This window comes from Callithrix jacchus, chromosome X, assembly GCF_049354715.1.
Source record: "Callithrix jacchus isolate 240 chromosome X, calJac240_pri, whole genome shotgun sequence".
NCBI classification, from domain to species: Eukaryota; Metazoa; Chordata; class Mammalia; order Primates; family Cebidae; genus Callithrix; species Callithrix jacchus.
In genome coordinates, this window is record NC_133524.1 from 125,873,082 (window position 1) to 125,898,182 (window position 25,101).

At 36.2% G+C, this 25,101-nt stretch overlaps 1 protein-coding gene across 6 annotated transcripts in view; it reads right to left on the bottom strand.

Annotated features, from left to right (window-relative positions):
• ZNF280C (zinc finger protein 280C) overlaps nt 1-25,101 on the bottom strand; it is a 63,921-nt gene that overhangs the window by 7,257 nt on the left and 31,563 nt on the right. For all 6 annotated transcript variants that reach the window (XR_013531380.1, XM_035288295.3, XM_078362296.1 and 3 more), the window contains 9 exons: nt 24,678-24,848; nt 24,422-24,528; nt 19,474-19,697; nt 17,978-18,135; nt 16,997-17,097; nt 16,071-16,217; nt 10,343-10,474; nt 5,139-5,449; nt 4,528-4,668 (listed from right to left, as the gene is read on the bottom strand). Coding sequence is in view for 5 of the 6 variants with exons in the window: in XM_035288295.3 (XP_035144186.3) it covers nt 4,528-4,668; nt 5,139-5,449; nt 10,343-10,474; nt 16,071-16,217; nt 16,997-17,097; nt 17,978-18,135; nt 19,474-19,697; nt 24,422-24,528; nt 24,678-24,848 (1,492 nt within the window). In the remaining variant the exon portion in view is untranslated. The remainder of the gene's footprint in view (nt 1-4,527; nt 4,669-5,138; nt 5,450-10,342; nt 10,475-16,070; nt 16,218-16,996; nt 17,098-17,977; nt 18,136-19,473; nt 19,698-24,421; nt 24,529-24,677; nt 24,849-25,101) is intronic.

The window sequence follows — 25,101 nt, forward strand, 5'->3', positions numbered from 1 at the left end:
GCAGAGGTGGGTGGATCACGAGGTCAAGAGATCGAGACCATCTTGGTCAACATGGTGAAACCCCGTCTCTACTAAAAATACAAAAAATTAGCTGGGCATGGTGGCGCACGCCTGTAATCCCAGCTACTCGAGAGGCTGAGGCAGGAGAATTGCCCGAACCCAGGAGGCGGAGGTTGTAGTGAGCCGAGATCACGCCATTGCACTCCAGCCTGGGTAACAAGAGCGAAACTCCGCCTTAAAAAAAAAAAAAAAAAGAAATACAGTTTCAGGCCTCACTGCAAACATAGTGAACTAATCTCTGACAGTGGGCCCAGAAATCTGTTTTCCCAAGTTTTCCAGCTGATTCTTATGCAAGCTAGTTTGAGAAGCACTAGCCCTATCTTGTACTGACAGACCCAACACAGCAGGTCAACAGTTACCCTGACACAAGGTAACCGTCACCAGCATACTATATATGCATGGGAAAATAAAGATTGTGGCCAGCTATAATTCCAAGAATATATTCTCAGAATAGGAACCATGGTGAATACAAAGAGCTTCTCTCTCAAAGAGGTAACAGAGACACATATGAGGCAGAAGAGGAGAATGTTACAGAACCTAAAGAAAGGAATGATTCCTCTGACTGGCTGTGCTGATCAGATACTTCACAGAGGGTGAAATGAGAGGAAAGGAGAGGGGCATTCCAGAGAATAATCAAGAATAAGAAAAAGCTACTTTAGATACTGAATATGAAGAATCTATACATTGGGGAAGATTGATCAATTCTGGGGGCCTGTCTTCTCACAATAGTTGATATAGGCTAAGAATAAAGGTACTCAACCTCTGAGAAAATGAAGCCTCTGAACATAGAGCTCAAATCTATGATAAAAGTCCACACCAGGTAGGACTGAGGGTGCACCATTCAGAGGGAGGTACCTGAAGCAACAAGGGGAACAATGTGCCGTTGAAATAGGGGAAAAGCAAAGGGACCTACGAGGCCATTAGGGGAGTAGAAGCGGAAGCTTTCAGTTCTCTATGAGGTTATGATGAGTAAGAGCTCAATGTGTGTGATGACAGTGCAGGGCTGGGAATCACCAGAAATTAGGAAAGGGTTAAGAAGGTAACTTTAGGCCAATTGGGAATGTTTGGGTATAGAATGGGGCTGAAGGTTCTACAAGACAGTTGATAAGCCTACAGAAAATGGGAGAGGTGAGGATGGAAGAACACATGGTTTAGGAAATGTCAAAAATATTTTCCAATTTAATCCTCTATAAATTAGGGGCAGAATTAAAGCCTCATTAGAACAGTCAAGTGTTTGGCACAGAATAAGAGAACAACATTACTCATAGCAGTGTATTGGGGGAAGGGCTGGCCAGGATCTGCTTTAGAGAAACTGGGGTATAGGTGCAGAACCACTGTAGTAGTGGAAGAGGCAGATTGGTAAACTGCAGAAGGTGGACCCTCAGGAAGCTAGGATGTATGGTGGCAGATCAAGAGAACTCCAGGGCTTCAGAAACTTGGGATAGTAAATCATTCCTAGCTGGTGCTTCATGTTTATGCAAATGATGCCTGAAACAGACTGAGCTTAAAGAGTACTGAAGTAAAAGTGGTTTGAATCCTAGTTAGAAACTAAGAATTGGGTCTCAGGGAAACTCGGCATTGAAATCGGAGGATTTACAGTTGAAAGGTAAAAGATAAAACTTTAAGAATGGTTATGGTACCAAGAAAGGGATTATAAAGGGGCAAGAACAGTTGAAGGGAGAAAAGATAATTATATAGAGGAGGAGTAGCCAAAAGGAAAGAAGAAAAATGGTGGTAACAGTTTAACAGAAGTTGAGAAGACTTCTACACATAAGTGATCAAAAATGTCAAATACTCTGAAGAAGTCTTAGAGGAGTAAGAATGAAAAATAATGAGTAGATTCAGTGGTTAGGATATGACTGATAACCTTTAAAGGAGCAGCTTTAGCTGTGTGTAGGTGGGAGGGGGCGACATTCAAATCACAAAGGGTCAAAAATGACAAACAGGCTAGTAAAGTATAATCTTTACAAATGTTGATAGTAAAAGGTAGACAAGAAAACATGCAAAGTAAAGGCAGATCTCCCTCATCCTCAAAGCATGCCTGAAAATATCAGCAGACACAATGAATGTGGTAGAAAGAAAGATGAACTGTAGGTCCAAAATAATGAAATAAGGATTTTGAGGAAATGCAAGAGATGAGGAACAGGGTTAACATAAAAAAAACCTTGAGGCAAGAAAAAGTTAATCTTGAGAAAAACAAAAAGGATGACCTCTGAGTAATTATTAGGCAAAGTTAACAACTGAGGGACTAGAATAAAAAATCTGACAGATATGGTAGATAGAAACAAAGTGGTATTTTTTTTTTTTTTTTTTGAGACGGAGTTTCGCTCTTGTTACCCAGGCTGGAGTGCAACGGCGCGATCTCAGCTTACCGCAACCTCCGCCTCCTGGGTTCAGGCAATTCTCCTGCCTCAGCCTCCTGAGTAGCTGGGATTACAGGCATGCGCCACCATGCCCAGCTAATTATTTGTATTTTTAGTAGAGACGGGGTTTCACCATGTTGACCAGGATGGTCTCGATCTCTTGACCTCGTGATCCACCCACCTCGGCCTCCCAAAGTGCTGGGATTACAGGTGTGAGCCACCGCGGTATTTTTAAAAGGGCTGGACCAAATTAAAGACCATGCGTTCAGAGCTGATTGAATCAAGCATGGTGTGGTGGTCTAGAAATGAGCACAGGGATATATTAAAAAGGATAAAAGATGCCCCACTAATAGGGAACGTGTGCTGGGATAAAAAAAAAAAAAAAAAAGGATAAAAGATACAAAGATAGCAAGACTAAGCTAAGCATGCCTGAAGATATAAAGGACTTTCGGACAGAAACAAAGCAGCATTCAAAACAGAAGACCTTGAGGGCGTGGTTGGTTACAAAATTCAATTGGTACTACTGGACTAGAAAAAAAGGTTCAAGACCCTGAAAGTCACGGGGTAATGAGAATTCAAAATAAGTATTGTCTACAATGAGGTAAAGTGGGATGGCGTTAAGAAAGGGGATACAACAAAGCAGAGGGAGATGTGAAGTGCTAGCACTAAAAAAATAAAGGTATCATAAGGTCAGGCTGACCAGCAAAGGGAAAAAAGAACCCTGCAAGCCAGGCTGAAGCCATCAAAAAATGTGTTGGATGAATCCTTCAAAGTGGTAGCTGATTATGAGCAGAAAAATAATATAGATGTCTTGTTATAATCTGCAAGAAAACCACTTTTATTGGTTATACCTATTTCTTTTTTAAAAATAGAGACAAGGTCTTGTTATGTTGCCCAGGCTGGTCTCGAACTCCTAGGCTCAAGCAATCCTCTCTCCTTGACCTCTTAAAATTTTGGGATTACAGGCATGAGCCATTGTGCCTGGCTAGTTATATCTTATTTATAACTAAAAATAAATGGAACTATCTTAATTAAAACAATCAACTTATATTTATATCTGAACACTTTTTGGTTATTTAAAATAAAATCCATTCTGAAGAAATAAAGCAAGCCCCTATGAACAAGGTTCAAATCAAAGTAATGGGGGCTCTGAAGTCTTTCCCTTGTATAGAGTACATCATAGGTGCTCAAATAATATAAGTTGAATGGATGCATGAAAAGGAATTCCAACAGTAGCATCATGATGGGAATATTCCTACAGTCTCATTTCATTGAATGGATGCAAAGATGGATGATCAGAAAGACAAATGGACAGACAGATGGGGGAGACAGAGACAGAATAATGTTCTTAGCATCATTAAAAAGCCTGGAGCCTCTCAAAATGATCGCTTTGAAGAGGATAACACTCATGAAATTACGTATACGGGGTCCTTTTATCCATGGGGGATGGTTCCATGACCTCCTGCAGATACCCAACTCTGCAGACTCAAGTCTCTGATATAAATGGCATAGTATTTGCATATAAACTATATATATATATCCTTCTATATACTTTAATCTCTAGATTATTTGTAAGCCTATGATACTTAATAAAATGTAACGGCTATTACATAGTTTTATACTGTATTGTTTAGAGAATAATGATGGGGGAAAAGGTTTGTACATGTTCAGTAAAGACTTAATTTTTTAAAACACTTTTGATCCACAGTTGTAAACTGTGTAAATCCAGAATTTACAGATGTGGAATGCAAGAGCTGACTGTATTTATTTGATAAATATACTGAAAACACTTAACATTTTATGTTGAAAAATAACCACTTTTTGAAAGACATAGAAAAGGAAAAAAAGTCCCAAAGAAAAAACAAATTTCCCTAACAAACTCATTTTAATTTCATCAGTCTAATTGTTCTCAGAGTTTTTGTCCCAGTAATTTTATGAGTTACTATGCTGGAAAATAGTACAAGAAACATCTTAGAAGTTCCCTATTGCTAGACTCTTTTAGTTCCTTGATGAGACAAACTTGCTTCCAATAGGACAACTCTGTTTTCAAAAAACAAATGACCTGAATGGCAATTCTGATTGGCAGTTTACATGTTTAACTTACCTCATCATATGATTTACAAAGGCTTTGTTACAGTTAGTATTATACTTGCAAAAACTGCAGTGGATGTATATAGAAAAGTGGCTTGCAAAATCTTTTATTTTGGAATGACACTCAATGCACTTGTGAATTCCCCGAAGACACCTTATGGAGATGGAAAAAAAATAAGATAAAAATAGATTATAAAACAAAAATAATAGGGGAAAATCTTAACATTTTATTAACTAAAGCCAAAATGTTTAAATTGATATCTTTAAATAGAAACTCATAATTTCAAAATATGCTCTGAAACAAGCTAGAATAAGTGTAAAAAATTTAACACCAGTTAACATTTCCCTGGAATAAAAAGGATCAAATAAACCAATTAATCTATCATAAGATAAAAGCATAAAATATTAGTATAAAAGATAAAAATTACAGAATAAACACAATGACTCAAGTTCTGCTCAGCAGCTGTAAAAAGTACCTTTTTCTTATTTGCTTGGTCTTTATGACAGACAAGTGATTACCATGTAAATGTGTAAAAGGGTTCTATGATATGATAAATTACAAAAAATAAACTTTCAATACTTAAGATTAAATTTGTATTGTATGTCAGGAGTAAAAGACATTACCTTAAGTTCTTCAAAGCTAAGGTCATTTTATTTTTTCTGTTGCGCTGTCGCTTTTGCTTGTAAGAGGGTTTTGTTTTGCATTTAGCTGTACGTCCCCTTGGCTTACTTGTATTAGCTTTACTTGCAGTGGATGTAGTTGCATGAGGCCTACTTGTCTTAGATTTACTGGCAGCAGATTTTCTAGGATTTTCAGCAGTTGAGTTTTGAGATGTCGGAGGTGTGACCTGAAGAAAAGAAGTGCCTGGAGTATAACCAGAAGGTGTAGTTGGTAATTTTGACTGGTGAGGTCCAAGTGAAGCTCGAATAGTAACCTATAAAAACAAAGGCAGTATATACTTTTAGAAAATAAACCACATTAGTATCAAAAATATCACTGTAAGCCCTCACATTTACAGTAAATTGGTTTTTGACAAGGGTGCCAAAACATTTCCAATGGGGCAAAGAATAGTCCTGATGAATGCTGCTACAAAAACTGATATCCAAGTGCAAAAGAATGAATTTGAATCCCTACCTATTATATACAAAAATTATCTCAAAATGTATCAAAGACTAAATTTTACAATGTAAAACTATAAAACTCTTAGAAGAAAATACAGTAGCAAATCCTTGTGAGCATGAGTTAGGCAATGGTTTCTTATATATGACACCAAAAGCAGAAGCAACCAAAGAGAAAATCGATGAATAGGCATTTCTTCAAAGAAGATATACAAACAGCCAATAAGCACATGAAAGGATGGTCCACATCAATAGTCATAAGGGAAATGCAAATCAAATCCCAAATGAGATGTCCCTTCACACCAACCAGCATGGCTATGATAAACAGACAATAACAAGTATTGGCTAGGATGTAGAGAAATGAGAACCCTCATACATTGCTGGTCAAAATGCACAACAGTGTAGTTAGATTGAAAAATAGTTTAGCAGGCCAGGCGCGATGGCTCACGTCTGTAATCCCTGAACTTTGGGAAGCTGAGATGGGTGGATCACTTGAGGTCAGGAGTTTGAGACCAGCCTGGCCAACATGGTGAAACCCCATTTCTAAAATACAACAAATATTTTAGAATATTAAAATATTAAATATTAAAAATTTAAAATATAAAACCCCATGCTAAAAGTACAACAAATTAGACAGGCATGGTGGCAGGCGCCTGTAATCCTAGCTATTCGGGAGGCTAAGGCAGGAGAATCGCTTGAACCCAGGAAGCGGAGGTTGCAGTGAGCCAAGATCATGTCACTGCACTCCAGCCTGGGCAACAGAGCAAGACTCCATCTCAACAAAACAACAAACAAAAGAAAACAGGAAGTTTCTCAAAATATTAAAGGTAAGAGTTATCATTTGACTCAGCAATCCTACTCACAGGCATATACTCAAGAGAAATGAAAACATACGTCCACACGAAAATCTGTACATGAATTTTTACAGCAACATTACAGCCAAAAAGAGGAAACAACCCATAAGCTCACTAATAGATGAAAGAATAAATAAAATGTAGATTTTCTATGCAATGGAGTATTACTTAGCCACAACAAAAGAATGAAGTACTCATGATATAGTATCGATGAACCTACAAAACATTATGCTAAGTGAAATAAACCAGTCCGTAAAGACGACATATTGTATGATTCCATTTATACAAAATGTCCAGAATAGGAAAACCCATAGAGACTAAAAGCAGATTAAAGTTTGCACAGGACTAGTGGAGGGGAAGCAGAGTGAATGCTAATGCATATGGGTTTCTTTTGAGAATGATAAAAATGTTCTAAAATTTATTGTAGTGATGTTTCCCCAAATCTGAATATGCTAAAAGCCACTGAACGGTGAATACTGTAAATGGGTGAATTGTATGATATGTGAATTATATCTCAATAAAACTGTTATCAAAACATCACTGCAATACAAAAAGTTAAACATCATTATTTTGAAAACGGCAAGTATAAACTACAATCAGATAAGCCTCCCACTTATTCTAAATGGCCATACCAATTAAATGAAATTTATCTTGGTATTTACTTACTACTGTAATATCAGTTTTATCTTGATAGCAGTTTTATGTCAACACAGATAATAATGAGTATTAGGAGTTAGTACATATTAGATGAATATCAAAAGAACACATCCCACAGCTATTTTATGCTTCAATGTGGTAGCTCATGTCTATAATCCCCGCACTTTGGGAGGCCAAGGTGGGTGGACTGCCTGAGTTCAGGAGTTCGAGACCAGCCTGGGCAACACAGCAAAACCTTGTCTCTATCAAAAATGCAAAAACATTAGCTGGGCAGGGTGATGTGCATCTATGGTCCCAAATACTCAGGAGGCTGAGGTGGGAAGATCGCTTGAACCTGGGAGGTGGAGGTTGCAGTGGCCTGAGATGGCACCACTGCACTTCAACCTGGGTGACAGAGTAAGACCCTGTCTCAAAAAAAAAAAAAAAAAACTAAAAAGCTTTCACAAATATAGAGGTCAAAATGTAATACAGAGGCCAGAAATAATAACTCTGCAAAGGCCTGCATTACCCTCTGATAAAATATTTTCAGTAAATGCGACTTCTTCCTGGGGGTCGGGGGCATGATTTCTGCTTCCAAGGTTATGGTGGAGCTTACAGCAATTCATCACACAGCCTGGTGATTACAATAATGCTCAGAATTTCCTTAATAATAACTAATATAAACTTTATCATTTACAATTTAGAGAAAGAAAATGTATCTATTGGTTAATAATAGAAAACAGTAACCCACTAACTTTCTCTTTAATTATTTGACTACACTTCCCCCATGTACTTGAAGAACACCTTCTGTGAAGTCCTATGAAGTACATGTGCTATCACACAAAAGCACTGGAGAAGTCAAAAGACCCGAGTTTAAGCATCTTAGTACTACCTCTTCCTAGCTACATGACCTTGAGTAAGGAATTTAGCCTCTCTGAGCCTCTTCATCTCTAATATGGGGATAATACCTGTCTTGTCTATCTCATCGGATCATCACATAAAAATAAAATGTACAGAAAGGTACACTGAATACTTAATTCTGAAGTGCTATAAGACACACAGCATTATTATCAATATTATTACTATTGGTATTTTATTAATAAGGAAAGATGTGAGAGAGGACTGTACTTCCTAAATTAATATTATGAATGTCTAATACAAATATGGAACAAATGGGTTGCAGGGAAGGATGCCAGATGGTTTATCTTACTCTAGATGTTCAGATAATTATTTTATATTATTTTTGTTAATTTAAATAGCAGACGTACTCGCATTCAAAAGTATATACTTAAAGTGACATACAAGGGTTTGAGGATTATTTCACCTTGGATTATCTAGCTCTTCACTGGAGAAAATATTCAAGAGCTAACTTTGTATAAAGAAGTCAGAGGGCCAGATATGGTGGCTCATGTCTGTAATCCCACACTTTGGGAGGCCGAGGCAGGCAAATCACTTGAGGCCAGAAGGTTGACACCAGCCTGGCCATGTTGGTGAAACCTGGTCTCTATTAAAAATACAGCTAGCTGGGCATCATGTTGCACACCTGTAATCCCAACTACTCAGGAGGCTGAGGCACAAAAACCATTTGAACCCAGGAGAGGCGGAGGTTGCAGTGAGCCAAGATCACACCACTGCATTCCAGCCTGCGGGACAGGGCGAGACTCTGTTTCCAAAAAAAAGAGTCAGAGAAAACATAAATATATAAGGCAAACAAGGAGAAGAAACTCTGTAGTCCAATGTGTGCTTGCTAATAAAAAATACCAATGCTATCCAGGAGCAAAACTTGCTTCTCTGAGAGATTAGTAATACCAACTTCAACAAGCCTATAGCATTCAAGGCACTATGACAGATGCTGGGGACACAAAGATAGATTAAATTCCTTATCTTAAACATCTTATAGTCTAGCAACTGAAACAGACATACACACTGACAACTGGAGTAGTCCGAAAACAGCCTACAGAATATTGAAACAACTTGCCAACTTAGTCTACAATCTCGTTGCACTAGAAATACCCGCCAACAAACCATGTCAATCAACTAAAAAAACAATGATTAGAAGTTTTTCTTTACAAGCATAAGAATGACAAAACCTAAATTAAAGTCTTAATAACAATCAGAGGTCAATTTTAATATTATATTCAATAGATAAAACCAGGCAGTAGTTTCTATTATCATACAAAATGTTAAAAATATAGCATATTTAAAACTCACTTTTGGGGTATACGTGATATTTTAATACAAGCATATAATATGTAATGATCAAATCAGGGTTAATTGGGGTATGCAGCACCTCAAGCATTTATCGTTTATTTGTGTTAGGAACATTCCAATTCCACTCTTTCAGTTATTTTGAAATATACAATAAATTATTGTTAACTATAGTTGCCCTAGTGAGCTACCTAACACTAGACCTTATTCCTTCTATCCATAATAATTAAAAATACACTGCTGGTGGGAGTGTAAATTAGTTCAACCATTGTGGAAGACAGTGTGTTGATTCCTCAAGGACCTAGAAATAGAAATTCCATTTGACCCAGCAATCCCATTACTGGGTATATAACCAAAGGATTAGAAATCATTCTATTATAAAGGCACATGCACATGTATGTTCACTGTGACACCGTCTACAATAGCAAAGACCTGGAACCCAACCCAAATGCCCACTGATGATAGACTGGACAAGGAAAATGTGGTACGTATACACCATGGAATACCATGCAGCCATAAAAAGTGATGAGTTCGTGTCCTTTGTAGGGACATGGATAAATCTGGAAACCTTCATTCTCAGCAACCTGACACAAGAACAGAAAATTAAATATCGCATGTTCTCACTCATAGGCGGGTGTTGAACAATGAGAACACATGGACACAGGGAGGGGAGCATCACACACTGGGGTCTGTTGCGGGGGGTATAGGGGAGGGACAGTGGAGGGTAGGGAGGTTGGGGAGGGATAACAAGGGGAGAAATGCCAGATACACGTGACGAGGGGACGGAAGCAGCAAACCACATAGCTATGTAGGTACCTATGCAACAATCCTGCATGATCTGCACATGCACCCCAGAACCTAAAGTACAATAATATATATATATATATATATATATATATATATATATATATATATATAATATATATATATATATATATATATATATAAATAAAACAAAAATAAAAAACTGATAGAATGTGCAAAAAACCACAAAACCCCCCATGAACTCACTTTTGTTCCAGGAGGCAATCCTTCTAGTTCCTTAGGCTTTACAAATGTACGATGCTGTGCCTGATGTTCAGCTTTCTCCTTACTGGTTAAAAATTGTAGTCTGCATTTTGGGCAACGGTGAACTCCTTTTTTCTGTTTACAGAAAATATTAGATATAATAACTTTTACCACCACAAATCCTAGGACCTGAAATTGCTCTTAATTTTAAAATCTAAATAAATTTACAACCAGAATTTTACCATCTCCCATCACAGAAAATCCAAAATTACCTATTATTTTACTTAAAAGTACTCCTTGCATTAGCTGAGTTTCAAAAGCATTAGTTTATAAACATAAAAAGTATATAATTAGGTTTTAATTAGAAAATGTCTATACTGATAGTAGAGGTAAATAAGAACGGATCCCAATCTGTTGTCTGAGAAACCCCTGACTAAGTCCCCACTCAAACCTAATCCCATTATTTTACCAATGGGAAATATTGGGATTTCCCATTGGTAAAAATAGGACCCAAGAGAAATTTAAGTCACTTGCCCATAGCTGGTTAGTGTTCTTTCTACTATACATTATCAATTGCAATCTTTATGCATATGCTCTTGTTGATTAAAATATATTTCATATTGATTATAAATTTAGAACAACATACAAATACAAAAGAATGCTTTCTTTAAAGATATATCTCCACCAGTTCATTATTTTCATATAAAATACAAACAGTCATTTAGGAAAACCAAATGAGGTAACGTGTATGAAAGTACCTAGTACAGTTACTGATGCACAGAAGACATTTGCTGAATAAAAGTTCTTTACAAAGTTCAAAGTAATATATAAAGATAAGATGTTTGCATTACTATTTCAGTATCATCTTCAGACTATTATAGAAATGTGGTGCACTGGATCATACCACAGGTACAATAAACATAAACAGATTTATTTGTAGGTGCTCAAGAGAGAGGGGGAAAAAAAACCCAGTGAAGTAACAGACAGCAAATTAAGATGATAGATAGAATATTCATTCCCCCAGAGTATAGTTCCCACAATTTTTTTCTCTACTTCTACCTACACCTCATCCAGTTTCATGTCTTTAAATAGCATCCACCCACTGCATACTTGGCACCTCTTGATGTCTAATAGGTATTTCAAATCAACATGGACAAAAAAATTGAACTCTAGATTCCCCCTCATTCATTCTGAGTGGGGAAGAGTGCAAAATTTGTTCCTTCCCTACTCCTCCCAGTCTCAGTATATGGGAAATAAGTTCTTACAGCTGCTCAGGACAGAAAATGCTTGGTCACTCTTAACTCTTCTCTTTCTCTTACATCCCACATTCAACAAATTAGTAAAACCTGTCAGCGATACCTTAAAAAAATTTATAATCTTTCCATTTCTCATCACCTCCAATCACTGATACCATACTTGTCTGAGCCACTTACGAGGACCCTTGCAATAGCCTTCTATCTTCTCCCTATTTCCACCCTTTCTCCCTCTACAGTCTATTCTTCCCATAGCTGTCACAGTGATCTTTTAAACCCTCCATTGGCTTTCCATAGCACTCCAGAATCCTGACTCTGGCTTGCAAGTCCTCATATGATCTGGCTTGCATTCTATTGCTACAACCTCATCTCTTACTACTTTTCCTCTCACTTGTTTATTGTACTCCAGCCACAGTGGCCTCCTTGTTTTGCCTTGAATATCCTAGGTATATGTTCATATCATTACCTACTTAATGTTCCCTCTACCCGGAACATTCTCTCCCAGATAGCCACATGACTTACTCTCTTATTCCCTTTGTAGAAGCCCTCTTTGACCACACCATTTAAAAAAAAAAAACAGAAATCCCTCCTTCACCTGAGCCCTGGAACTCCCTATCGACCTATATTTTCTTCCAATGGTACTTACCATCAGCTGGCATACATATATATTCTGACATCTCTCTCACAGAAACACACACACTCCTTCTCTATCATGATGTACATTTTAGAGAGTACAAACCTTGCTCTGCCTAATCCTGTATCCCCAATACCTAAAACAGTCCTTGGCATATATTAGGCACTCAAATATTCATTAAGAAATAAAATGAGGCAAACAGCAAGAGACTGACAGAGCACAAATGAGCAGCAGGCACAATTTAACTAGTTCAAAGTGTTTGCCATTTCATTCAATGAACATTTATTTGTTCAGAGCCCCAAGATGGGAGGCAATCTATTAGTCCTAAGATGGACTCGAGTCCTACATCTCTCTCTTATGCATGTATGCTTGCATTGTGGTAATAATCACAATGATGATACTTTTTTTTCTTTGAGAGAGAGTTTTGCTTTTGTTGCCCAGGCTGGAGTGCAAAGGCGTGACCTTGGCTCACTGCAACCTCTGCCTCCCAGGTCCAAGCAGTTCTTCTGCCTCAGCCTCCCAAGTAGCTGAGACCACAGGTGCCCACCATACCTGGCTAATTTTGTATTTTTAGTAGAGACAGGGTTTCACCATTTGGCCAGACTGGTCTCAAACTCCTGACCTCAAGTGATCTACCCGCCTTGGCCTCCCAAAATGCTGGAATTACAGGTGTGAGTCATAGTGCTCAGCGGATACATTTTTAAAATAAAAAAACGTTTAACCAAATAAACAGTAACTTGTTCCAAGGGTAGAGAAAAAGTTGTGAGTTGAAATTCTTGATATGCATATTATATGGTATTGGATGATTTGAGGGATTTTTGTTTTTTTTTTGAGACAGTCTTACTCTGTCACCTAGGCTGGAGAGCAGTGGCATGATCTCAGCTCACTGCAACCTCCGTCTCCCGGGTACGAGCGATTCACCTGCCTCAGCCTCCTGAGTAGCTGGGATTATAGGCATGCACCACCACATCCAGCTAATTTTTGTATTTTTAGTACAAACATGGTTTCATCATTCTGGCCAGGCTGATGTCGAACTCCTGACCTATGGTGATCTGCCTGCCTCGGCCTCCCAACGTGCTGGGATTACAGGCATGAGCCACTGCGCCTGGCCAATTGGAGGGATTTTCAAAGGTAACTGTAATTTCTGCTTTTAGACTTAATGTCAGTGTGGAATATGAGTCTGCAGTGAAAGCTTGAGCTATAAACCAATTTTTGGCTCCATCATTTATTAGGGAATGTGACATTGAGCAAATTTCTTACTTTCTATAAAGCTTTGTTTCCCATCTACAAAATGGAAACAATCATATACGTGCCTCATAGGGCGGCTGTAAAGATTAAACAAGATAATGCATGTAAAAGCACCAGTGGCTGTCAAATGGTAAGTGATGAGTATATGTTAACTGCTTATTGTTATTATTAAAGAGCTAATGAAGATATTTAACACATCTGGAGTCTTTCATCCTTTCTTAAAGACTGTATAAACTGCATTGCTAACTCCAAAATCACTCAAGACATAATAATATATTATTTTTAGGAAAAAGCAGCTCAAACAGACTAAGCCCCTGTGGCACCTCGGTGGTTCCAAAGACTACTCCCAGATTTGATGATTCAGCAGAAGGATCGATAGGACTTAGACACTGTTATACTCACAGCTATGTGTTATTATAGTGTAAGGGTACAGAGTAGGATTAATAAAGGAAAAGAGTATATTGGATAGCTTCTAGAGGATTACCAGGCACCAACTTCTAAGAGCTCTATTCTAATGGAGTCACATAGAACACACTTAATCCCTCACAACGTACTGCAGCAACACATATAAAGTGTTGCTTGACAGGAAAGCTCTCAAGTCTAAGAGCTTAGGTTTTTTTATGCGGTAAGTCACCAAATCTTCAGATGACTCCCCACCTACAAGAAAAACAAGTGGTCACCAAAAAACTGTATTGTTTGTGCAAATTTTCTTGACAAACTGGTACAACATGGCTCAAGGTTCCAGGCATGTAAAACACTCTTATCAGTTAATAACACAGAGAACATTCTAGGAGCTGAACATCCAAGATTTAGCCAAGGGCCAGTTATACTAGCAGGCACTTCTGAAATTGTGCAATATTTGAGCAACCCAGACCTGTTGGGTAACTCTTTCCAGTACATACGGCAAGTAAAGGCATACAACTTAGGGTATGAAGAATGACCACAAATCAGATAAACCACTTATGAGAAACAACTCACATAGTGGATTCACCTATGTCTTTCTTACCTTTCTAAGCATGTTATCACTCCCTCCAAATCTACATCAATATCACTATGGAGCTTAGTAAAGCATAGGGGAAATAATTATGTTAAAAGACCCATAATTAGATAGTCAGAGATAATGCTTTATGTTCCCTTCTTCTTTTCAAAATCAAAGGCCAAAAAATGAAATACAAGCATCAAGAACAGTGTTTCCTAAACTCTATAACTCAAGAAATGTTAGTAGGTATTATGCAAATAAAGGGCTCAAAGGTTAAAAATGTTTGAGGACCATCACTGTACTATGTCCCTTGCTTGGAGATTTACTATGTCCCTTGCTTGGAGATCTATTAGCATATTAAAACCTCTGAAAAGTCCTGTTGTTAAAAATAAACAAAAAACACCCCCATGAACTTCGTAAATCCAGTCATTCACTAAATTTCTTCTACCAGGAACAAGTTAAGAGGGGAACACTGTTGGGAATGGGAAAACCCTAGAAAGATATTGCCAAAGGTTTTCAAGGGTGAGGTGGCCTACCAGGATAAAAAAAAGAAAAAAGAGACACTAGTACCATCCAAGTCATAACACAGGTAATCTGAATGTATTTGAAAATTCTATTATTATTATTTTTTTCCCCAATTAACAAGTTGATTTCATGATCATCCAATGACTAGAACCAAGGGCCACGTTAGCGTCAGTACTGTATGAACTTGCTGAGACAATGCAATCAATACTACAAACTGTAATGAGGTGATCAGGAGGCAAAGCTTGATTATATGACCAGATTTAGTAAACCCATTGACTTCTGATTTTGGCAAAGGTATTATGGCTGTTTCAAACACTCAAGAATACGCCCACTGTTTCATCAAAGTTTTCAGCCTACAGGATGCTCTAATTGTTTGAGGAAAAGAATCAGTAAGCATAAAATCAGAATTCAAGGGAAAGATGCAAGTATCAATACCAGTATCCCAGAAATTATACAGCAGAACTGGCAAAAGTCACAAAGGAAATAAGTTACAACCTAAATATAGTTCTCTGGTATAGTTTGCATATCTGGTTTTAAGTGTTCTTGCTGTTTCCTTTTACTGGCTGCTACAAAAGTTAATTCTGGGTCACAGATGACAATGACATGTCTCATAACAAAAAGTGGGCTAGAAGGTGGAACTAAGATTTCTAGAGAAAGAGGAAAACACAAGATTATGAGTCCTTAATCTTATGTTCCTCCATTCAAACTTACTCTTTTTTCTGCTCTTGATAAGCACCTTCAAAATCATTCCCAGTTCCACCACCCTTAAGTCCCGAAATAACTAACCTAAATATTTCACGAATCTTCTGTTTTTTCCCCCCCACTTTGGGGTTCCTATTTCTAGCTATCTTTCAGAACTTTTACCGTTTATGATTCTCAGTGTCACCAGAAAGCGAACAAGGAAATGAAGTTTCACAAGTAATTCAGCATAAATTATAAATTGTGTCCTTCAGAACTTTGCTTTCTGTCCAGAATAAATCTAACCAATGTTCTAAGTTATAGATAGATATAGATGTAGCTACAGATTTATACATACAGATCTTTATCTTTTCACTAAGACAACATGAATAAATAAGAACTGCTTAATCTCACCTGATGCTTCATGTAATGATTCATGTAGGGGGTTGCCATTTTAATAACTTTGAGGCAAAATGGACATAGCAAGTTCTTAGTGTTTTCATGGGCTGCTCTAAAATGAGCTTCTACATCAGAAAATGTTGATGATCTAAACTGGCAAACCTAGAAATATAAAGAAGGCTTAGTTTAACTTAAAATTTTATAACGTCTTGTAATTACATCAAAGTAGCAATAACGGGTCGTTTGTTTGGAAGGACATTATGTACTACTACTAGTCCAGCTCTGCTGCCTATACAACCAAGAATCGTATTACTGCAAATAATAAAGATAACCTTTGAAAGATATCTTTCAAAGTTTAGGCATATATTCCAAAACATAGCAAGACTCTCTTCTTGTTTTCAAATCTACCATCCTCTATCTTGTGAATTTTCAAACTCTGCCAAGTCTTGTTCCAAAAAGCTTTTCCTGCTATATATAAAACAGTATTCTCTTCTTTAGATTTTAAATAGCATCCATGCCATGCCCGTGTCAATTTATCTTTATCTCATTTTCTTATTACCGGAAGCCACTTCAAATTCTGCAACACTGATCTCAAAGCGTTTAATCTGATTTTCTGTAACTAAGAGATTTTCCCATCTCTCTGGCATATCTATAATCTTCCCTATATGATACCCCACATATTTGTCTTTCTCTAGCAGGGCATTTCCTCATTTAGTTCAGGGGTCAGCAAACTACAACCTATAGGCAAAAAAAGCTAGTCCACCCCCTTAAAAATAATGCATAAATTAAACCCAAGAGGGGGTTCCCACTAATGAAAAGGGTCTTCAATTTTAGCATAGTAACTAATTTTATTTAAATGGTTTTAACAAATCAAAAGAACAATACTATTACATGGCACATGAAAATTAAACAAACACTTAACTACACAATAAAATGTGTACCTGGCAAACATATGGCATTTCACCAGGTTTATGAGTGTCCTTCATATGTTGTAAAAGAATATGCTCTGTTTCAAATGATAATTCACAGATTTTGCAAATAGCTGAAAGGGGGGAAAAAACACATTATACCACTTAAGGATGTATATAAAAAAAAGATTCATTTTGTACATCCATAACAACAACAAGTAATAATAACAGTAGAAGTAACAGTGATGTGGTTCTAACAATTCTATAGCTGTTGACTCTGTAATGTTGTTGCAAGGACATGACTTATATTAGCATATTTAATTCTTATAACATCATTGAAGAAGGTACTGTTATTTTTATTCCTATTTTTCAGATGAGGAACCAGAAGCACAGAAAAACTAAGTAACTTGCTTGAGATCTCACAGCTATAGTAAGAGGCAAAGCTGGAATCTGAACCAAATCTATCTGCTTCTCAGGCTCCAAATCTTAACTAACATTGTAGTTACTTTTTGTCTAAAGTGTATATCGAGACCATTGATTTCAAATTTGAAAACCATGGAATTTGGGTGTTCTAATTTAGTCCTCTACATACAATGCATGCATCATGCCAAGGAAATTTCCACTAATGAATTGTTTACAAGAGGGACTTCAATTTTAACTATTTTTTTTTCTTTTTTTAGAGCCAGGGTCTTGGCTATGTTGCCCAGGCTGAAGTGCAGTTGCTGTTCACAGGTGTAATTGATCATAGTATTCTACAGTGCTGAAGTCGTGGGCTCAAGTGATCCTCTTGCCTCAGCCTTCGCAGTAGCTGGGAGTATAGGCATGCACCATCATTGACCCTGGCTTTAGCAACACATTTCATCTAAATTAATAAAAATTGTTAACTTTTTTTTCCAACTTTGCCCTCAAATTACAAACTCTAATTCTTATTATTTTTTCTGTCAAAATTTTTAAGGTTTCCTCACAGTTTGGATGATCAGTAATATTCAGGACTCCAAAGAAACTTTCACTTACTCGAAAACTCATGGGGAGTGTGTGTACTCTCAATGTGGCACTGCAGTTGGAAGGGCGTGGGATATTGCCGGTAACAGCGCTGGCAGGTGGTGTGGTTTTCCCAGCTTTCACTGTTCTGCTTCTCAAGTTCCAAGTGATGTTTCATGTGGTTCATAAACCTATAAACGATTGCCAACAGGAGCAAAAATTCAGACTTATAGCCAAAGAAAAGCCTCACAAAAATAAGTCTCTGAACCTCAATTTTTAAAATGTAATTTTATGACTCAAAATAACACCTCCAAGGCTTGAAAGCCCTCTAGAAAAGTGTGTACTTTAAATAACTTACTTTCATTAAGTGGCTCAGTAAGGTGTTTTTCATCTGTTTTTAAAATAATCCATTAATGTATTAGTATGAAACATCACTAATTTGCTGTAATGTTTTATCATTATTTTAGATTAAAAGGTTTTTTATAGCAAAGAAAAATAGCAGGGTTCTTTTCCATATATGAAATACTCTTTATATTTTAAAATAAAATACTGAAAGGAAGGAAACCCTATCACTAAAAGCAGCTACAGTGAAGAGACAAATCTTTGAAAGCTTTGAAATCAGCTGCTCAAAACACAAACTGCTGGTATATTCTTATTTGTGTTTTGGTTTCTAAATGCATGCAATGGCAATTTCAATGCGTATAATTACGATAACCTTTTGTTTTATCTAATTATATTGGCTTACTGTTAGCACAAACTACTTTTTTTTAGCAGGCTGTGCCCTTTGTAGCACTATTTTTTCAGTTTTACATTCTGCTGTTTTAGCTTCTTTAAATGGCTTCTGAAGAGAAGGAACTATGATGTTCAATGGCAGAGAGTACAATACAAATGGGCATATCTTTTTCAAAGAGCTTACTAAAGCTTTTTGCTGAATTTCAAAGTAAAGTTATTCAATGCAAACAGCACTTTTAAGACTGTGTCAACTATTTACAATTATGAATCACTAAAGAAAATAATCTTGAAGTAATAATGTCATCACCTAGGTAGCAATCATTGTGAAGGTTTGGGCATTTATCTCTTTTTCACACCTCCAAAACTCTCTTTTGTTTTGGTAAATGTCTGCAATGTATTTTAAAATTGAAAAATTTGAGCTTTAAATAAAGTTAGTATGGAGGAGGTCATGCTGCATAGTGGTTCTTCTTATGACATGAAGAAAAGTAAGATTCAAAGTCAGCTAGAAAATCCCAGCTCAGTGATAAGTGTAGGGAAAAAAAGTAATTTCCCCCTAAATTAAAATACATTTTGTCTTTTCTTAAGCTATCTGAAAACAATACAACTAGGTGGATCCTGGAGTCAAACTCTTAAAATACAAGAAGGGACAAAAGCTTTTCAACATGATAATCTGCCTCTGTTCTTAGTAAAAAGTATTAGAATTACTTAACAAAGATGGCACAGCAAAGTAAAGATACTATATTCTTATCTGTTATATCCCAACTTTCAAACAGAAATAAAAATAAGCATTTACATACCTAATATTATTTTTAAGAACTTTCGAGCAACTGAAGCATTTAAAGGTTGTGTAAGTCTTTGGCTCTTTCTCAGTGACTCCTTCATGCCTTCCATAATAAAACTCATTGACTAACATGATCAACTTTCCTGTCTCTGGATCAGTCTCATTTTTGTCTTCAGCACGTGGACGTTCTGATTTAATGATTTCTCCCAAAAATGTAGTTATCATGTTTGGACAACAGTGCTGAAAGAGGAAAAAAACATGAGCCTCGTCTATATCTCTTTTAAGATTAGATACCTAAAAAATGATTGTGTTTACATCTAAGGTCCAATGATATAAAACTATGCTTGGCAAAATATCTGGAAAGATATTCACCAAAATTTTGGCTTCCATCTTTATATATTCTAAAAAATTCAAACAATAAACACCTGCTATCTTAATAAAGAATTAACTTCAAAAACAAATTGAAAACCTTAAGATCAGGGATGTTTATATATCTAATACATTTTCTTGCAATTTTTCTTTTTAGATGTAAATATTTAATAATAATTTGTTTTGTGGCCAAAAATCACCTGTTTCATATCTGTGTCAAGATACAGCTTACATGCTTATACACTGTTGGTACGAATGTAAATTAGTTCAGCCCCTGTGGAAATAGTTTGGCGATTTCTCAAAGAACTAAAAATGGAACTACCATTTGACCCAGCAATCTCATTACTGGGTATCTACCCAAAGGAAAATAAATCATTCTACCAAAAAGACACCTACACTTGTATGTTCATTGCAGCACTATTAATAATAGCAAAGACATGGAATCAACCTAGGTAACCATCAACAGTGGACTGGATAAAAAAAATGTGTACATATACACTATGGAATACTACACAGCCATAAAAAAGAGTGAAATAATGTCCTTTGCAGCAACATGGATGCAGCTGGAGGCTATTATCCCAAATAAATTAACCCAGAAATAGAAAACCAAACATCCTAGGTTCTCACTTACAAGTGGGAGCTAAATATTGGGTATACACATAAAGATGGAATGACAATGAGGTCTCCAAAAGTGGGGAGGAAGTGAGGAGGGCAGGGGCTGAAAAAATTCCTATCGGGTACTATGTTCACTATTTGCGTGACAGGATCAGTAGAAGTCCAAATCTCAGCATCATGCAATCAATATACCCTTGTAACGAACCTGCACAGGTACCCACAAATCTATAATGAAAAAAATACCTTAAAAGGTAGTTTTACATGCTATTATGTATGACCTTGATTATCAAATAACACAGGAATATTTAAGTGAGGCTTGGTTGGAACTAGACTTTGAGCACAGCTAACCTGTCATTCTCCAGACTTAACATGCTAGAAAATGTGTGGGGCACAAAAAAGAAGCATCAGTTACATTTTGAGTATCTCAACATATTCTATCTAGAATGCTTAAATATCTGAAGGGGAAATCTACCTCATGAATGAAATCAAGACATCATATAAACTGATCCTAATGTGGAATACTTTCATACATAAGCCTTTTTTATCCAATGAGATAAAATTTATTTATCGTATATACTTCACAGTTGTAAACTTTCTCTAGAAGAATTCTCCAAGAATAACTGGAGAAAAAAATAGGAGAAAGTATATCTGAGAAAGGGTTAAAATCCAAAATACATGAGAAACTCATACAACTCAATAGCAAAAAACCAAATAAACTAATTTAAAAATGGGCCACAGGACTCGAATAGACAAAAGAAGACACACGAGTAGCCAACAGGGATGTGCAAAGGTGCTCAACATCACTAATCATTAGCGAAATGCAGACCAAAACTACAATCAGCTATCACCTCACAGCTATATCAAAAAGACAAAAGATAAGTGTTGGTGAGAATGTGGGAAAATGGGAACACTTTTACACTGTTGGTGGGAATGTTATTGGTGCAGTCACTATGGAAAACATGGGAGGTTTCTCAAAAAGTTAAAAATAGAACTATCATATGATTCAGTAATCCTACTTCTGTGTATACACCCAAAGGAATTGAAATCTAAATCCCAAGACATCTGTACTCCCATGTTCATTGCAGCATTATTCATAATAGCCAAGACATGAAAGCAATCTAAATGTCTATTAATGTACAAATGGATTAGGAGGATGTGGTGTGCATACACACACACACACACACACACACACACACACACACACAAATGGAATATTACTCAGCCATAAAACAGAAGGAAATCCTATCATTTGTACCAACACGGATGGATTTGGAAAACACACAAGGAAAATACGCCAGTCACAGAAAGACAAATATTACATAATTTGTTATATGAGGAATCTAAAATAGTCAAATTCATAGATGTAGAGAGCAGAATTGTGATTGCCAGTGCTAGAGGGAGGGAAAAATGGGAAGGTATTAGTCAAAAGGTATGCAGGTTCAGTTATTCAAGATAAGTCCTAGAGATCTACTATATAGAATAGTGCATAGAGTTAACAATACTGTATTACACACTTAAACAATTTGCTAGAAAGTGTAGATTTTTCTATTGTGTTCATGTCACAAAAAGGTAATAATAAAGAGGGCAGGAGGAAACTTTTGGAGGTGATGGTTATGTTTATGACACAAACTGTGATGGTTTCATGGATGTATACTTAGCTCCAAGCTCATTGAGTTGTATGCATTAAATAAATACAGATTTTTACAGGTCAATCATACCTCAATAAAGTGTTTTTTTTTAAGACTACATACTAAAACAAGTTAGAGTGGAAAACAAAAGAAAAAACTTTCCTAAAATCACAAAGTGAAAGACTTTAAAAAAAGGACAAAGAAAGCATAACTAAACATTGTGATAAAACCAAGACCAATTAAACCTATCAGACCAATGAAATTTCTCCTACCAATGAATATAAAGTGTTTAACTCAACTTCTAAAAGAAAATAAGCTTTCATATAGGATTACAAAAGAAAAAACAACTCTGATGAAAGAAAGGAAGATGATTTGGGAGGGTTGAAAATAAAAGGATAAGCAAAGAATGTAACAGGCAGATGGAAACAAGAAAGCAAGGGTTGTGAGCCTGGTATCAAACAAAATGCACTAAACAGACAAAAAGGACAGTATAAAAATGCTAAAGGGTGCGCTCACAATGTGAGTGAATACATCTGTGTCTTGAAGAACAATACTATGAAACAGAATTGGAATATCAAGGGAATTAGTGGTAATGTGAGACTTGGGATTCCCCTTTCCCAAACACACTTAAGGAGGTGGAAATGGCGAAGGATCTAATACAGTTTTGCCTCAGAGTAAAGAAATTTGTATTTGGAATTTTAGAACTCCTTTTTAAATCCCACCTTTTTTGTAAAATGCTGAATTTTAATAAAAAATTGTTAATCTTTGAAATAGTGAACAATTCCTTTTCCTAAGTTGCTTCTTTGCTTTGTACTCTTCTCATCACTTCTTTCCCACATATAATCAACACTCACTTTTTTCTTGCCTCCTTTGCCTCTTCCTGTCATTTACAGGGCATGTATTCAGGGCATGCAAGGAGAATACAGACTATCTTTATACATACATAATACTGTAATATCTACTAACATATTTTAACTAGAGTGTTACCTTAATCATATACTCCATTAGTACTGTGAAAATTACCTAAAACCTAATTTCAAGAACGTCCTATGTTAATATAAAGCTAGAACTCACTTATAACAACATAAACTATATTATGAATTGAGTTAAAACCATCATTTTAAACGAAATGCTCCATCACTAAGAGTTTATTTCTGAGTACTGAAAATTAAAATGTAAGGAGTAAGGTTTGCATAGAGTAATGTTACATGCATATATCACCATGGGGAAAAAATAAGGTAAACAAAAGGAGCTTTTACTTTACACAAAAGATTAAGCACCTAATAAAACACCTGCTTTACAAGCAGTATGAAGAATGGTGTAATTTAGACAATAAAATATTCCAATTTATACATTATTTTCATTTAAAATTAAAATGCAGGCTGGCTGCAGTGGCGCACACCTATAATCCCAGCACTCTGGGAGGCTGAGGCCAGTGGATCACTTGAGGCCAGGAGTTCGAGACCAGCCTGGCCAACATGGCAAAACCCCATCTCTACTACAAATACAAAAATGGGCCAGGCATGGTGGCGCCACGTGTAATCCCAGCTACTCGGGAGGCTGAGGCAAGAGAATTGCTTGAACTGGAGAGGAAAAGGTTGTAGGGAGCCAAGATTGTGCCAATGCACTCCAGGCTGGACAACGGAGCAAGAGTCTGTCTCAAATAAATAAATAATTAAATTAAAATGCAATATGCATACACTGTAGTGCATATTAACTTAATTTCGAATTTTAAATTGATACATGTTTATGGGATACATGTGATATTTTCTTAAGTGCACACAATATATAATGATCAAATCAAAGTGTCTGAGGTATCCATCACCTCAAGTATTTATCATGTCTCTGCATTATCAACATTTTAAGTGCTCTCTCCTAGCTATTTTGCACTCTACTCTGTGCCATACATTAGAACTTATTCATTTTATCGAACTGTTTATTTGTACATAATAACCAACCTCTCTTCATGTTCCCCTACCCATCCACACACACCCTTCCCAGCCTCTGGGAACTATCGTTCTACTCTCTACCTCTATGAGATCAACTTTTTAGCTCTCACATATGAGTGACAACATGTGATATTTGTCTTTCTATGCTCGGCTTATTTCATTTAACACAATCGCCTCCAGTTCTATCTATAACAAACTTAATTTAAAAAAATCTCATCATTGGAAAGGATTTCAAAATCTTTTATAAAAATAATCATTGTGAATATCAAGTTACATGGAAATCAGTATGAGAAGGTTTCTTATCTAAATATCTAGATAAACCAGGATTTGCTGTATATCAATTTTTAATATTTTCAAGAATCTATAAACATTTTTAAAAACTTAATTCTGAAAACAGTTTTACCTTCATGTGGTGTTTCAAGGGATCCAAAAGATTGAACTGAACCTTGCACTTTGGACAAGCTCTTAGGTAAAGTGCTTCAGCATCATATGGAGGTGAGGTATTTGTGCCTAAAATAAATTAAGGTCTTTTAAGACTCAAATTCATCTTTTTAAAACCTTAAACGACCACTAATAATGGTTTTAAAATTCGCTACAATTTCTTAAACGCATGTATAAGTAATACAATTTTGTTTTTACATGCCAGATTTCATGCTTACCTTTTGCTAGCCTAAGATGGGAGGGTGTCGCTGGAGGAGAGTCAGTTAAAGGCAATGAAGTGGAGGGATTTATTTCAGGAACATCTTCACTGGTCTTTGGTTTTTTTGGAGTAACACTGTTTACTTTAGAAGTAGAAGGATGTTTTAATACATATGAAGCATTTTTCATACCTACAAAGATTTAAATATTGAGAAAGATATTTGTAAATGTTTCAGTATGGAATATTGCTTATGTAAAACTGCTACTAAAATGGCCTTATATTTAAAATTGAGCAAAAATACTTTGGAACTAAAGGTAATGTAATTTAATTAGCATATCATACAAATGACAAAGAATGATTAAAATTTATATGAGGAAGTAGAAATTACACAACAGCTAACTACTATGAACTACATATCTTTACTTCCCAAAATAATCTTTATA